This window comes from Meles meles, chromosome 9 (genome assembly GCF_922984935.1).
Source record: "Meles meles chromosome 9, mMelMel3.1 paternal haplotype, whole genome shotgun sequence".
NCBI lineage: Eukaryota > Metazoa > Chordata > Mammalia > Carnivora > Mustelidae > Meles > Meles meles.
In genome coordinates, this window is record NC_060074.1 from 96059557 (window position 1) to 96076302 (window position 16746).

Consider the following 16746-nt stretch of genomic DNA (forward strand, 5'->3'; position numbering starts at 1 on the left):
CTAGTCACGCGGTTGTCTAGTGTAATTCGAGAATCTCCAGAGAATGGAAGATGATGACCAGCTTTGTTTATACATTGTCACAAATTCTCTCTATGTGAAATTAAAAGTAAGCTCTCTAATTAGGGTTAAGTTGATCTTAAATGAAGAAGTTTCCGTGGGAGAAAAAAGATGAAAAAGCGACGTACCTGTGGTGAGGGCTGCTGAATATATCCCTGTTGCTGAAGCACAGGCTGGCTGACAGGATGGCCAGAGGCAGAATAGCCAGCAGTAGGGACTGGCTGCCCAGGTGGCAGGGGAGGTGGGGGAGGTGGTGGCGGCGGCGGCGGCGGTGGTGGAGGGGCTGCCGTCATGATATAACCAGACTGCTGTGGGGACTGAAGGACAACGGTGGACTGGAACATGGTGGCGTGAGGGTCAGAACCATCTGCAGATGGCTGGCGGGCAAGACTCATGTGGCTAAACTGAGACCCAAGGTTGTCCTGCTAAAAAAGGGAAAAGTCAGAAATGAGTACGCCTTCCATACACACCTACCAAAAAGCTTATTATCAAGCTTATCGAAAAAAACCCCGTTTCACATATTTTAAGATAATTTGCAGTATATTCATTATGGATCTCATACATCTATAACAGGTATGATTTAATAGAACAGTTCCAATAAAATTAGAACTCTAAGGCAGGGAGGTAGGAAAATTACAATGCTGTCATGACAAATTACTTAGAAAGTGTATCTAGTGGAGTGCATAGCATGCAGAAGAGCAGGGTGTAGCAACACTTCACAATAAAAAATGGAAAAACACTTATTTAAATGATGATTAAAGGCACATTATGACGTGGAAGTGAAACTGGACATATTTATATTATACAGTTAACATTTTCTGAAGGGACTTCAAGGACTGGGTAACTAACAAGGCATGGTACTAATTATACTCTTTACCTCTCTTCCTAAAAGACAAGATTCTGCTTCTATGCAGAATGAAATAAAATGAAATGAAATAAAATACATAAAATCTACCTACCCCAGTCTTCTAATCTCTCAAAAATAATTTGGCCATAAACAGTATTCTTCCCTAGTGTTTTTTAGTCTCTTCCTAAAGTCAGATGTTCATACAAAATTAATCCAAACAGCAGTTTCCTACTGCTTTTGCTACTTAGTGAGCAGGCAGTGGTGTCTAGCAAAGAGACGGTTATGATTTAACATGCCATCTGACAAATGTTTTCTCTGACTCAACAGCATAAAGACCAGTTCTGAGTGGTCTAGATAATATCGCTGAAATGACCAAAATGGTGTTAAAATGGCATCCCCTTAGCTCCCAAAGAGCCACAGATTGGCAACAATATATGCCACAATTTGTTAAGAGGAGAATTTGGGAAAAGTTACTTAAAAAATTGTGGTCATTGAGGTGTCAGATCAAAGTTGACATGTCTGCAATTTCTACAGTCTGCTGGGTTTTTTTTTGCAAAGTACACTATGGCTACGGAGAAGACAAGGGATTGAAAAGGGGAACCTGATTCAGTGACTGAAAATACGTGGTTTACTCTTCCCAATGCTGCTCTGACATACTCTAGCACTATTAGCCTAGTTCAACGAATACTTTCAAAAGGGAAAAATGTACCAAAATATACTTATTAGCTATAATTACATAATAATCTGGCCAAACATTTTAACTATACACTACCATTGGTGTCATCTCAAAAAAAAAAAAAAGTCATTTTCTTATTCCAATAATCCACTATCTTTCAAAACATTTTTGAGACTTTTGTGCTATTCTTTTTTTTTTTTTTAAAGATTTATTTATTTGACAGATAGAGATCACAAGCAGGCAGAGAGAGAGAGAGAGGAGGAAACAGGCTTCCCGCTGAGCAGAGAGCCCGATGTGGGGCTTGATCCCAGGACCCTGGGATCATGACCTGAGCCGAAGGCAGAGGTTTAACCCACTGAGCCACCCAGGTGCCCCTACTTTTGTGCTATTCTTGATGATGCTTTTGATCTTTTCAATGCTGGAAAAATTTTATTCTTTCAGACTGGAAGTCATTTAGAAAATCATTCAGAGCTGATGCTGTTAAATAAGGCTGCCACCAGCTCAAAACAAAAACACTCCTAAATAAAAGAAAATGTTTCTAAAAAGTGTCAAGTGATTTTAAGATATAGCTTACAATTTAACTTGAAAAGTAATGTTAAAATGTGATGCCATATAGTCTAGAAAAATAACAGCATCATCACTGGGAAAAGTATATTAGGCTCAGACTCATTTTAAGGGAAGGAAAGTAACACTTATTGAATACTGATTTCATGTTAGTCACTAGGCAGGAAGTACTTTACATGGTTGTTTCCTATTCTTAGTAACTACAGAAGGTCATAGAGAGAACACATGGTACTGGTGCTTCTAAGCTCTTACTGAGAGGTACAACTTGGGGCATGCTTTGGATTGAAGGAGGTACAATTTCTTTACAATCATAGAGTAAATATCTAGGGATCTTCTTTAGAAATATACATTATGTCTTATGTAATTGTAAGATCCAATTCACCTTAATAACTGGTATGAAGTCTACTGGACCCATGTATTGGGGAAAGAATAGAAAGTCTCAAACCCAGATGAAAGCTGCCATTCCAGGATTACAAAGATACCACTGACCTCAATGAGAAAAGTAGCTAACTATCTTAGGGCTAGAATAGTCAATCTGAAAATCATTTCATTATGAAAAGGCAGGAAAAGATTAGGATTTATACTATCACTGTAATATGTCAATATAACAAATATTATATAGTAGAGATTAAATTATTTCTAATACAGGTCAGAAACACTTTTTCGGTATATTTGTGTCCATGACTTAAATAATCACAGAAGATCATATCACATTAATTACATTCATGAGCATCCACCACACATCAGCCCACAGAAACAATGCAGGAGGTGAATAGAGATATAGTACCACGGAGTATTGCTGGGTGGGTGAGACTGGCAGGAGCGGGGATGGGTAAGGGGCTGTAGAGTACTGAACAGGCTGTGAAGAGGACTGCAGAGGACGAACAGGCTAAGGAATAATAGGTTGGCAAACAATGTTAATGTCAGAATAAAATGTTACAAGAATTGCATAAAATGGAATGTTACACTTTTCTGGCAGTAACTTAAACTACATTTAAAAGTCATCTTATACAACAATATAGGGAACAACAAAAACAATGCTAAATGAAGAAACTGCATAGTAAAATTTTTTTTTAAATCCCTATGCTTTAATATACAATTGGGTAATTTTTTCATAAAAATATTTCTTTATTAGATTCACAGAAACAGGTAATTTAGACATTTTAAATCCTATTATCATCTAGCCCAAACCCCCAGGTTAAGTCAGTAAAAGCAAAATCACTCATTCTTACTTCCTTATTTGATGGAGGAGTTGCTCTATTTAGCATTATGACAGTAAAAATAAAAGTAAAACTTCACCCATTATCAGATAATAAAAATTTATATACTACATATGCCAATTGGCCTTTTTGATAAGGCATGATTAAAACTCTTTGGGACCCAAGTGCCTGAATTTTTAAAGAAAAATACACTGTGGGTACCATTAAGAATAACAGCCTAAAGAGTAACACATACATACACACACATACAGGCACATGCATACAAACAAGCACACTAAAATTTTTATTGAGAGAGTGGATGCCAGGAGGTGAAACAGTAGTTACTTGAAATTTCTTTTGTTAATGAAATACTCCTGCATTTCAGAAAAATAAGTTTTATGTTTCCCAGGGACACTCAAAAACAGGTGTTATAAAAAAATGAAAATGTTTTAATCATTTCTAAACCTTAAGGAGTACAGCTGGCCATCCATATGCTAACACTGGCAGCTGATTTTGTTTCCCAGTCTTGGATTTATATTACCTAGTTTATTCCAAAGGGGTAATAGGCATACTGGCTGAAGACTCCCGTCATCCATGTTATAGGTGGCAATCAGGCTAAGTTAAGTAACCTGTAGATAGTAATGTAAAGCCACCACTACAGGAACACAGGTAATTTTATCCAATGAAAACTCCTACTTTTGGTTAAAATGTATATACATCAATCTCCCTCTGGACAGTATTTTCTAAAAGAATACTTTATAAATGCAAAATAAATGAACCGAATAAGACTGCCCAGGAAATAATCTAAATAAGAAGAAACTGTTCTGACAACTAAGATGTGTAATGATGAGTTATACTTCTACCACAAAATCAATCTAAGAGTTTCTTTTTTTCTCTTTTAATGTCAGAGTTTCTACAAAGTGAAAGGCTTATTCAGAATCCCACAAAAAATCTAAAATTAAAGTAAAAGTACTATAAAAGGTAAAAGCTGAAAGATCTATAGAGCCACTGGTCCCTCACTAACCTCTTAATCAGAAATTAGCAAGCTTCCTAATGGATGACAGCACAAATCACACTCAATGAGGTTCAGTAGCTCTAGAATTCCCAAAGTACAGGCTAGTCAATCTGTTATTAAGTCAGACAACCATTAAGACATAACTTTCTTCCAGACATCTTGACCTACTATGTATGGGTCAGATGAAACAAAAGCTTTAGACTACTGGAGGTTAAAAGAAAGGGGAGTCCTATGAGCACCAATGGTATGAATTAACGTCTCCCAGGGTGTCAAGTGGTCATGAGACAAACGTGGGTGAGAACACTGGTAGATCAAAGTGACATTTTGACACCACTTAGAAAAGAAAAAGCCTTAGCACTTCTTTCCCTACTTAAATTGCAACTGGCTACAAAACAACATCCACTTGAAGTGACTGGTTTTAAGACATGTAGCCCATCTGAATGCTTTGGAAATCACAGCATTATTTTGTTTGGTTATGTGAAATTTCATGGGTGGATTATCTCAGTGAAAAAAATGGATACTGAGTATCATTTGTTCATCAATTCTCTCTCCTGATATCTGATGATGAGTTACCTGAAACACCTGAGGCAATGCCAGGAAAACCAGCCATGAAGTTTGGCGCATATCCTGAGATTCAAATCACAGTCCATTAAGGCTCTATTCTTAAAGTAACCTGTCTAGACCTTCATTTAGGATCATCTCATCTTTGAATCAGACAAAATTATTTCTAAGAGATAATAATCTGAAATATATAACCATAGATAAACCCTTAGACTTTTTTGAGTCTGCCGAACATTATTTCTACTGAATGAAATGAAAATCATGCCTATAAAGCTCCTGGTGAAATACACAGCACTACAAAGACAACTACATGACACCATGATGAAGGCAAAAACACTTCAGGACCAAACAAGGCAAGGCACAGAAGGCCAGGGAGGGAGTTTTACATAGTCTAACGTGTACCTGAGCGTTTGTAATCAAATGGGGCTGTGAAGCAGGTATGGGAGTGTTTGGAAACAGTTTTAGGCAACTTCCTCTCCATATATTTGTACTGCCTTAGAAGCACAGCAAAAACCTAGAAATCCTTCTACTTTATATAAACTGCCTTGCCTATTAGGAGTCTTAATTGCCAGAGGTACAATTATCTATAAAAGTATCAAAATATTTGATAATCTTATCAAACTGTTCATACATTCTTCACCCTTGGAATACAAACAATACAACTTGTGAGCAAAACCAATGAAATCTCTCCAGTTCAAGTTTCTCATCATACTTCTTTCATACCTCATCAGAAAGTATTCTGCAAGTTCTCACCAGTGGAATATTTAGATAGTCTAATAGGGAAAAAGAGGTACAACTAACTGTATAAACTGTCTTTGAGATGTTACACAACCTTTAAAATATAGGATAAAAGTAAAAGAGTTTACACTGGTATAATCAAGTTCCCCAAGGATGAAAAACACATCTATAAGGGGAAAGCCAGAACATGAAAGCATATGTGTCAACTCTAAACATGTATACGAATTCAAGACATTACTAAGAGTGTTTCTGCGAATTCTAATTTGGAATGTTTTTGCCTCTCTCTTTCAAAGGGTAGGTGGGATGAAGGGTACCTTGTAGAACTTGAGCAACTCAACTCAGTCTTCTCTATCTTCTTAATCTGTTGAAACTTAGCACAACTTACTTTGCTTACTGGGATAACCTTAGTTTTGTTTTTTTCATTTATTCATTTCTTGCTATTGTAGAATGGAAGAACATACTCACCACACAGGCTCATAAGACACAAAATTTCTTCCTTTCCAACATATATTCTGTATTTATTAGCTGAAAAATCCTGTGAAGTTAACCTCTCTTCCTACAAGCAGGGAATGGGACATCACTGGTACAGATATTAGAGTTCTAAGATATAGGTGGGCTACCCCAATTACAATTAGTGAGTTAAGTCTCAAATATGCAAAAGCAGATGAACTTAGCACTATGTAATCATGGATATGTGCACCTGTGAGAAAATGTGATTAGCTGCTTGTTGTTGAGGTGGTGGGGGTGGCAGAGGTGGCTGTGGAGGTCCAGGCACTTGGGTTCTAACTGGTTGTTGAGTCATAGGAGGATTATACACAACTGGACTTCCGTCTGGGTTTATGAAGGGCTGACCTGAAAAATTAAAAGAGGAAGGAAAAAAATACTTACGATAGAGATTGAACATAGGTCCTTCCATGCACAATTTACAGCAAATGTCTATAATCCTTATTCACAATCCTAGAGACCCAAGTTTCTGAAAATCGAAAGATTTTCTCATCAGGGGAGAGAAGTCTGACCTTACATGAGGTTATTTTAATACTCTTTATTTTTGTCACTTAGTGTAAATATGTAAAAATTATGCTGCAGCGTTTTACTATGGGGGTGCTGCTCCAAAACCTGAAGTTATTCATAATACATAGTAGCTTCTGAAAAACTCTGAATCCTGCTCATCGGACTCAGGTACAGGATTGCAGTCCGTGCTGTAGCACATTCCAGTTGACTTCAGGATACTGGATTATTATTAATTAGCCTGTATTAGGTGGTGAGAAAGAGCTAATTTATAGACCACGCTGCATATACTTGAGTAGTGAAATTAACACTGGATAAAAATTAAAAATGGTTGACAGCTTCAAATTTCAAATCACGGACTTGATCTATGGCAGAGTCCTTATTTTAAAAACTTCTAAAGTTGCAAATAAATTTTAAATTCTAAAGAATTTTCTAAAATAATTTCTTCTTAATTCCAGTGAGCTTGATTCTTAGGTTAAGAGAGAACACTTAACTATTGATTTTGAGGCTTGTTGTTATTGCTTACTAATTACTGGGGGGATATCCTAAGTGCCCAAGAAAATAAATTCTATTCTCTTTTCTATACATATGTTCTAAACAACTTTTTTTAAATTATAGAAAGTAATATTCTTATTGTGGGAAAATAATCAAGAAATAGAGATCAAAAGAAAATAATCTTATAGTTACCAATTTAGATACCTTCTTCCACACTTTTTTCAATGCATATGTAAATAAATTCACACAAAATAGTATTTTTCCTTATCCTATACATTATATTACTTAAAAAAAAAAGAAAACAAAAGAAGACAACTGTGTGAAATACACTATGCTATATCCATTTAAAATGGGAGGAATATAGAAGATGCTATATCCATTTAAAATGGGAGGAATATAGAAAAAAGTAAGAGATATATGACTGAATAATAGTTTTAAAAATTGTTTTCATAATATCCTTTCTTCCATGGTAAATCCCCCTCCCCATTTTTTTTTTTTTTGAAACTTATGACGTAAAATAAAATAACTGTGGGGAGAGAAGAATATACTGCTCCACTGATAACCAGGGGAAAGGGCCTTCAAATTCAAGTAATTTTCATCAGTTTCTTGATGATTTAGTTATATGAAAACAAGTCATGCTGGGTATTTATTGCTGGTTAAATAATTATGAAAAAAATGGTAGAGAAGATTTGGGTGGAAGCGTGTTTTAAAAGTAACTTAAGGGCGCGCCTGGGTGGCTCACTGGTTAAAGCCTCTGCCTTCGGCTCAGATCATGATCCCAGGGTCCTGGGATTGAGCCCTCTACCCCCCCAATCGGACTCTCTGCTCAGCAGGGAGCCTGCTTCCCTTCCTCTCTTTCTGCCTACTTGTGATCTCTGTCAAATAAATAAATAAAATCTTAAAAAAAATAATTTAAGGACTGTCTGAAAAGTTGGATATGTTGTAATGTTCTCAAAAAGCAGAGATCACTTTTGGACACATTTAAAATTAAGACTACAATTCAATTTCAGGTTGATCAGTTGCTCACTCTTTGATTTCCTATTCAGTTGAACCTTTCATATTATCAAAAACTTATTAACTAAGATGTTTTGAATGAAAAATAATAGTAAACAGTACATTAAGTCATCTTTCCTGCTTCAGGAAAACAAGAAGTTTAGTAATATAATAAATCTGAAGAATAAGAAGATAATGGTTATTAAGGACAAACTGAATTTCTGAATAGTTAGTTATTCAATTCTTGTAATAGAAATAATAGTTCCAACATTTGATCTTAAAAAAGAGGTACCAAAAAATCTGAGGGTAATGAGTTCCAAGCCATGGTCTTCTCTACAACGAACAAAAGGAAAGGTTCAGGAGCAGACTGAGACCCTGATACTCTCACCTATACCTACCTTGCCCAACTGCTACCATACTGATGTGACCACAACAATTAGGTGTGAGAATTTCTAAGGAAGGTTATAAAATGATTTATAAGATTGTTTTCATTATCTCACAAAATTATTGGGCTATAATACTGTGAATAGAGACCAAGACTTCATGTGATCTTTCAAAAGATCATGTTTTCTATATTTGCTCAAATTCCATGCATAATGAAACACATCACGACTGTAGTTCCTGAGTCTCTGAGGTTCAATTTCATTATCTGTAAATGAGGATTTCACTTACCTAATAGGTTATAATGATTATAAATAATGTATTTAAAGGCCCTAACACATTACATAGCACATAGTAAATGCTGAATAAATGAGAATTATTACCTTACTGCAAGAATAGGTGTCTTCAATATTAATTCATAAAGACTACCTAATTCTTTTTATAATAATAATAATAATAATAATAATAATAATAATAATTCCCTTACCTTTTCCTCAGGAGAAAACAATTACCATAGTCAGAAGAACAATTACTTATAGGTCCTTCCTACTTCATTATATAATGAATAAGAGCTGCTTACTTTCTCCTTCTTCATGAAATGCATAATATTTTCCCCAGGACAATTTTTATTTTTTTTAAATCAGGTAAAGATCTTTCAGTGGTGGTTAGCTCATTTCTAGGAAATGAACTTTTTTTTTTTTTTTTTTTTTAATTATGGTTAGGCCATTATTTGGCCTAAAAGATGACATCTGGATGCTACAAAGAGAAAAACGCTTTCTGATATAAATATGTCTTTGAAGATTTTCTAGCAGAAATGTTTTATTAAAGTCCAGGGAAAATGCTAATTACTCATGAAAAATAAAAAGCTGATAATACATATACAAAAATACATTTAATAACACACATTCTTTAATTTTCAACAACTCCTGCTATCTCAACTGAAATAAACACCTTTTTCTGGATACCAACCTGTTTGTGGGTTGATCAGAATACTGCCAGGTGGTATGCCTGCCGCTTCCAAGGGAAGCAAAAAGAAGCTAGTGCTAGGAGATGCGACTTGCCCATTTAGGCCACCATCAAAGGAAAGAGAGCTATGAGTGCTGACAGTTGGATAGACGACAGGTGCGCCATGAGAAGACTGGCTGAGAGCTGTACCTGGAAGAGGCTGCTGGATGTGAGAAAGAGAGCCCGTAGATGACCCTACACTACCAGAAGACTCTGAACCTAGGGGAGGAGTAATGAAAAATATGGATTTTTTAAACCTCATATAAAAGTGCAGGTTTTAAATATGTAACAATAAAATTCACATTGCATAACATGCGGTTACCACATAAAAGCATTGGGTATTTTGATTTACTGTATAATTTTGCTTCCCCTCCCCATCATGAACAAGTTTAATACAGCAAAATGATCACATAAGTTGTCAGAGAAGTCATAGCCCAAGCATGCAACTTAAGCAAGTTTATAATACCATCAGCCACAGACAGCCACAAAAAGCACATTCCCCACATTCCCCAAAGCACAAGGTTACGTACATTTTACCACTTTAGATTAATACACAGATTATAATTTTCTCCCAGGAAAAAGAACATAGCACAGCCAAATGCCCAAAACCTCTTATATCAGAAACCCCTTATCTATAAGAACACAGAAAGATTAATAGCAAAGGAGATAACAAAAATGATAAGCTCTCTATCAAGAGAAACAATTGTGAAGTTTCACTGCAGAATTCCATTTTAATCTCATAATCATAATATTTTCCTGTAATGTAAAGTCAACTTTTTGTTTTTTATCATATCAAGGGACAAAGACAGCATGAAAAATAATCCAAGTACTAATATTAGCATCAGTTTAAAATTTATTTTTCACTCAACTTAATAAATCTGATAATTTATTTTTAGCTGTTTTCATTCCTGCAATCTTATTTCCTTTTCTATTACCCAGAGACTGAAAATGTCACTGACTTTCAGAATAATAGCTAAAAGTGGATAAGACAATCAAAGAAAGGTAAAGATTTTGAAAATGTATATAGTTAATTATGTTTTGAGTAAGAGTTGACTCTGGAATGGAGAATTAATCTTTAATGAATGAAATAAATATGTTTATGTGTGATACTGCCTTCTGAAGGATAACTTCTATTTTAAGTTGTGCTAAATGATTACTGATACAAACTCTATCAAAAATAATTTTTCCTGGGGCGCCTGGGTAGCTCAGTGGGTTAAAGCCTTTGCCTTCAGCTCAGGTCATGATCCCAGGATCCTGGGATCGAGCCCCACATCAGGCTTTCTGCTCGGCAGGGAGCCTGCTTCCCTCCCCTTCTCTCTGCCTGCCTCTCTGCCTACTTGTGATATCTCTCTGTCAAATAAATAAAATATTAAAAAAAATTTTTTTCCCTGGGGCGCCTGGGTGGCTCAGTGGGTTAGCCTCTGCCTTCAGCTTGGGTCATGGTCTCAGGGTCCTGGGATCCTTGCTTGGCAGGGAGCCTGCTTTTCCCTCTCTCTCCGCCTGTCTCTCTGCCTACTTGTAATCTCTATTTCTCTGTCAAATAAATAAGTGAAGTATTTAAAAAAATTTTTTTCCCTATTAAAAGAGGTGATGTTCTTTTCATTTCTGAAGATAATAGAAATTACAAATAGTACATGATCTTAAATGTTTAAATTCAGCAGTGTATGCCTAAGTGACATACTCAAAAATACAGTAATTTTTTTCTGTTATGATGACTGAGTGGCCATTTTCGTAAATAAATGTGTATCTTGCATAGGCATAATTTATATTAATAAACTTTACCTATCTCTAGCAATATTCTATCATATACACTAAGATATTTTTAATATACATGTTATGAGCTGAAAGGTGACAAGGGCAATTCATAAGCCTCAATAATTTAAAGAACTGACTACAGATAAGGTTTAAAAAAAAAAACTTGGCTACCTTCAAATCTCTCCCTTTGATTGTTATCTGTACAATACCATATGTCTAGGTTAACCCAAACAGGCTAAAGATAGAGAGCCATTTTTGCTAACTTTCAATGCTTATTTAGGGATAAAAATAAAGATCTATAAGGATTCTAAGAGAGATGTGAGCTTTTATAGTACTGAATGCAGTTGGTAAAGGTGAGGAGAAAAGGTATGAGCCTAAATGTAGGCAGTGTAAAAGCAAAGAAACTAAGAAAATGAGGATGTTACTAAAATTTTTACTCATTTACACTAATTACATCACATTATTTTTCCCTCAGTTTTAAAATTCCTCAGAAACTTCTTGACAATTTTATTGATTTTTTGAATAGCAAGGAAGGACTTTATCATGAAAAGTGCAATGAATATTTGATAGCATTAGTTGAAAATGCAATCAATGTTAAATAATCCTGGGTGAGAAATGAGGCCTCTCTATTATAAAGAAGCAACAAAGAATTTCCAACTACCTCTGGGGACTCAAACGAGATGGGCATTTCACTGAACTACTAGATTTAAGTTTATGTCACAACAGAGAATTTTTATTTTAACTGATGTTTGTAAATCTCTCTCCAACAGAGAATGAATCCTAATATTGATACATATATTACCTCTTAAGTACTGCAGAGGTGCTCAATGCACTGCTGGTAAGAATTTTATGTTAGGATAATTGCAGAAGCCACAGGATAAATAAAGAGGTAAGACAACAATAGGGAAACTAATGTTCTGATTGCACAGTTCTAGACAAATATTTATACCTGTTTTTGAAAGCCTGCCTATGCTTTTGCTGCTCCCAGAACTATCACCTCTTGTCAGGACTGAGATTCCACTGAAGCTGCTGGCTTTGGTTACAGCAGGCTTGAAGTTTCGGAGCGAACTGTCAGAATCCGTGCTGCTCCAGGGTCGTGGTTCAGAATACTTCAGCTCGTTCTCAGTGCTGCTTTGATGGCTATTTGTTGATCTCCCCGAAGCATCTTTATTAACTCTGCAATTTAGAAATACAACTTTGAGAAGCTAGTAGGAACAAAAGGGTAAAGAATAGAGAAGATAATGCTTTGATTTTTCAATACAGCATGAAAACATGCTTCCAATACCTAAATATCTGACGCCTCTGCTGGGTACTACTAGCGTCCTCGTCTTGGATTCTGTTGGCATTTTAATAAGACATTTTTATTTTTATGAGCATCAGTCAGATAGTTAACAAATGAATGTTAAAAATTCCCTCACCTTTTGTCAATAATATAATTCTCTTGGGAACACAGGGACTAGAAAGAAAGAATAGATATAAAAAGTTGAGCTTTTGTCAAATACATCATGCATCTGTAAACCAATGATGACAATCAAAATTGTATGTAATAATACTTAAAAAGCATCACCCACCCTGCCCACAAAATCCAAAATGGTGATAAGGATACACAATAAGTAATAATGAAATTATTTCTGGCTTGGAGGTACTATGCATTCTTTTAACAGATATACATCTTGAAGCCATTAATTTTTGTGGTACAGATTAAATGGAAATTCAAATATTCTGTTCTAAACACCTGAACCCATTTTCGTGATTATATATTAAAGGTATACACAAATCTGTAGGTTCTATCTTATTCACTCAACTAATACTTTGCTTAGCTGTGGTTTGGCTGTGACTGTGGCAGTGAGTAAGGAGCTATACCTCAATGCAGTTCATAGTCGAACTCTTCTAATGCTATTAACCTAGGTCAGACAGCCACCATTCTTCTTTGTATTAGGATGACAGTCTTCCAACTAGTTTTCCAGCTACCAGCTTTTGCCCCTTTCATCCAGTTTAAACAACAGAAGCCACAGGAGTCTCTCTAACATGTCAATCTGATCACGCCTTTTATCTCCTTAATAGCTCGCTGACGTTCTAGCACAGGGGTTGGCAAACTATGGTCAGTCACCTGTTTTTGCAAATAAAGTTTTACTGGTACAGCTATGCCCATTCATTTATGTATTTTCTAGGTCTGCTTTCACATTAGAAAGGCAGATGTGAGTTGTTGCAATAAAAGCTGGATGGCTCTAAAAACCTAAAAAACGAATTATTTGGCTATTTACAGAAAAAGTTTGCTGACTCCTGCTCTAACTAAAAGCCCAACAACCTTAGCCAGCTTTCATGGTCATGTCATCTGCTTCCTGATTATTTCTCTAAACTTCCCTCACTTCCTGTCACCTACGCTATAGTCCAGCTTCTCTGAATCTTTTAATTCCTTATCTGTCAAGTTCTCCTTTATCTCTGAGCCTCTCTGCTTGGAGGGTTCCTTTAGGTTTTCTCTTGGAACCCAACTCTCTCCCTTACGCCTCAGTTCTGGTTTGTGTTGCTTCTCAGCTGTGTCCTTTATTTTACCTTCATGTCTCTGTACGTATCATATACCGTATTGTCATTACCTGGCTATTTATTGGGGCAGAGACTTCATAAACTAGAGAGAGAAATACATATAGTTTAGGCTCTGAGTGCAGCAGACCTGGGCTAAAATCTCAACTCTGTCATTTTCTATCTACACAATCTTTTGCTATTTTACTTAGCCTCTTAGAACCTCAGTTTTGTTATCTGTAAAAACCAAACAGTGATAGTATCTACCATATATAGGATTGTTTGGGGGATAAACCATTTTAGCTGTTCATGGATATGTCCTCCAGGGCCTAATATAGCACATACTATTGATGCTCAATAAGGTTTGCATGAATATTAACTGATAGTTCAGATTTTAATGTTACTCGTTATTTTTTTAATATTGAGGAAATTTTTATCTCTGGCAGCGTTAACACAAATTACTTGCATTCATATATCCTTGAATAATACCTAGTACTGTACAGAATGGACACTTAATAGACACTGGTAAAACCAAACTGAATCTCTTCTCAAATATATATATAAAATAATTAGCCACTTGAAAGATTTCTTTCATATAATCACTTAAAAGTAGAAAACAAATAGAATATAAAAATTAATTGGTTTAGGTTCTTTCCATAGTTTGGTTATTGTAGACATTGCTGCTATAAATATTCGGGTACACGTGCCCCTTCGGATCACTATGTTTGTGGATAAAGAAGATGTGGTATATATACACAATGGAATACTATGCAGCCATCAAAAGAAATGAAATCTTGCCATTTGCGACGACGTGGATGGAACTAGAGCGTATCATGCTTAGTGAAATAAGTCAATCAGAGAAAGACAACTATCATATGATCTCCCTGATATGAGGACATGGAGAAGCAACATGGGGGGTTGGGGGATAGGAGAAGAATAAATGAAACAAGATGGGATTGGGAGGGAGACAAACCATAAATGACTCTTAATCTCACAAAACAAACTGGGGGTTGCTGGGGGGAGGTGGGATTGGGAGAGGGGGAGGGGGCTATGGACACTGGGGAGGGTATGTGCTATCGTGAGTGCTGTGAAGTGTGTAAACCTGGCGATTCACAGACCTGTACCCCTGGGGATAAAAATACATTATATGTTTATTAAAAAAAAAAAATTTGGAAGGGGAGGCGAACCATAAGAGACTATGAACTCTGGAAAACAACCTGAGGGTTTTGAAGGGTCAGGGGTGGGAGGTTGGGGGAACAGGTGGTGGGTAATGGGGAGGGCACGTTTTGCATGGAGCACTGAGTGTTGTGCAAAAACAATGAATACTGTTAGGCTAAAAAAAATAAATAAAATGGGAAAAAAATTAATTGGTTTAATTTGTTTTTTTAAAAAGTAGGTGTCACACCCAGTGTAGAGCCCATTGTGGGGCTTGAACTCACAACCCTGAGATCAAGACCTGAGCCTAGATCAAGAGATTGACTCTTAACTGACGAAACTATCGAGGTGCTCCTAATTAGTTTTATTTTTGAAGAAGAAACAAGTTACTTATTGAGGAAAGTCTACTACCGAGAAGAATTGAGAGTACATGATTTTGTAGATTATGACCCATGTTCTTAAAATCTCAAGTCTGTGAGAAGTCTGGAGGAAAAAAAATTACACGAACTTTATACTCAGTCTGATATACTGCTCCTACAGTCTACCTGCATGCAACTTTTGAAATATTTATATAACTGCTGCAATGTAGCATTTTATAAGTTACTAAATTATTGATACGAACAAGACAGACCTCAATACTCCTAACAAGTGATTTTATACGTAACAAATACGGTTACAAATAAATGATAAATAGATGATAGAAGAATGAGTACCTATAATGCAAATTAATATATACCTAACAGTGAGATCTAAATCTAAGTCAGTACATACATCTTGGGAAAATATTCGGTCTCTAGCTCTCTGGTATTCCTCTTCCCTTTCTTCTATAGATTTGCTTCTTCTGTCATCTTTCAAACGTATTCTCATCTAAAGAAACAAGGACAATTAATTCTTGGGAAAATGACCTACTGGTGTTAAGTCCTGCACCCAGAAAAAAGCTGCAATTGTTGCAGATTACCTGGTTATCATCTTTGTCAAAGCTGGAGTTATCTCTCTTGAGGATATATCGTTTCTGAAAATCTTCACCTTTATCATCCTTAATATGTTCATTGAATTTCTGATCAGGTCTAAAAAAAACCCCAAGGGAACAGAAGAGATAGTACACATTACTTACAGAAAAGTTAAACACAACATTTTATGTAAAGTAATCAAAGCAATAAAAAATTACCATTCACTAGTGCTACTAATAATTAATACTTGTGTTATCTCATTTACTCTTCATAATAATCTTATGAGAAAATATTAACTACTTTATGTTATGACTTAAAGGCCATTATGAAAAATACACTGTGGGCTCTGGAATCAGAATGCCTGGGTTCAAACATTCAGTTTTACCCCTTTAGTTGCTTCAGGATGTGCACAAGTTACTTAACCTTTCTGTTCCCTAGTTTCCTCATTTATAAATTGAATTATAGTATACCTACTTCATAGACTTGCTCTGAAAAGGAAATGAATAAATACATGAACAGCATTTAAAACAGTAAACACTCAACAGAAGTTTGTTATTATAATTATTACTGAAACAAAACAAAACTGAGGTTCCAATGGCTTAAATAACTGTCTAGGATCAAGGGCAAGTGTATGACTGAGCCACAGTTGGAGTGCTGGTACGTCAGACTCAAGATCTATTTATCCTTTTTGCTTCGCCTCCTCTAAATCTAAGAAAAAATTCCAGGAAGAAGAAAAAGTACTTCATCTTATGTTACACTCTTACAGTACCTGGTTTGGTGTGACATAATTGAAAGTAATAAAATATTCTGAAGTTTAATTACCTAAA

The 16746-nt window shown here is 35.7% G+C and overlaps 1 protein-coding gene across 12 annotated transcripts in view; it reads right to left on the minus strand.

Annotated features, from left to right (window-relative positions):
* The window catches only part of R3HDM1 (R3H domain containing 1), a 208406-nt gene that overhangs the window by 88437 nt on the left and 103223 nt on the right, over nt 1-16746 (minus strand). For 6 of the 12 annotated variants that reach the window (XM_046019035.1, XM_046019029.1, XM_046019030.1 and 3 more), the window contains 9 exons: nt 15928-16036; nt 15741-15836; nt 12713-12750; nt 12580-12630; nt 12244-12470; nt 9504-9758; nt 6358-6509; nt 2932-3033; nt 186-482 (listed from right to left, as the gene is read on the minus strand). In XM_046019035.1, the coding sequence (XP_045874991.1) occupies nt 186-482; nt 2932-3033; nt 6358-6509; nt 9504-9758; nt 12244-12470; nt 12580-12630; nt 12713-12750; nt 15741-15836; nt 15928-16036 (1327 nt within the window). The remainder of the gene's footprint in view (nt 1-185; nt 483-2931; nt 3034-6357; nt 6510-9503; nt 9759-12243; nt 12471-12579; nt 12631-12712; nt 12751-15740; nt 15837-15927; nt 16037-16746) is intronic. The other 6 variants (XM_046019031.1, XM_046019032.1, XM_046019036.1 and 3 more) reach the window with 6 other exon arrangements.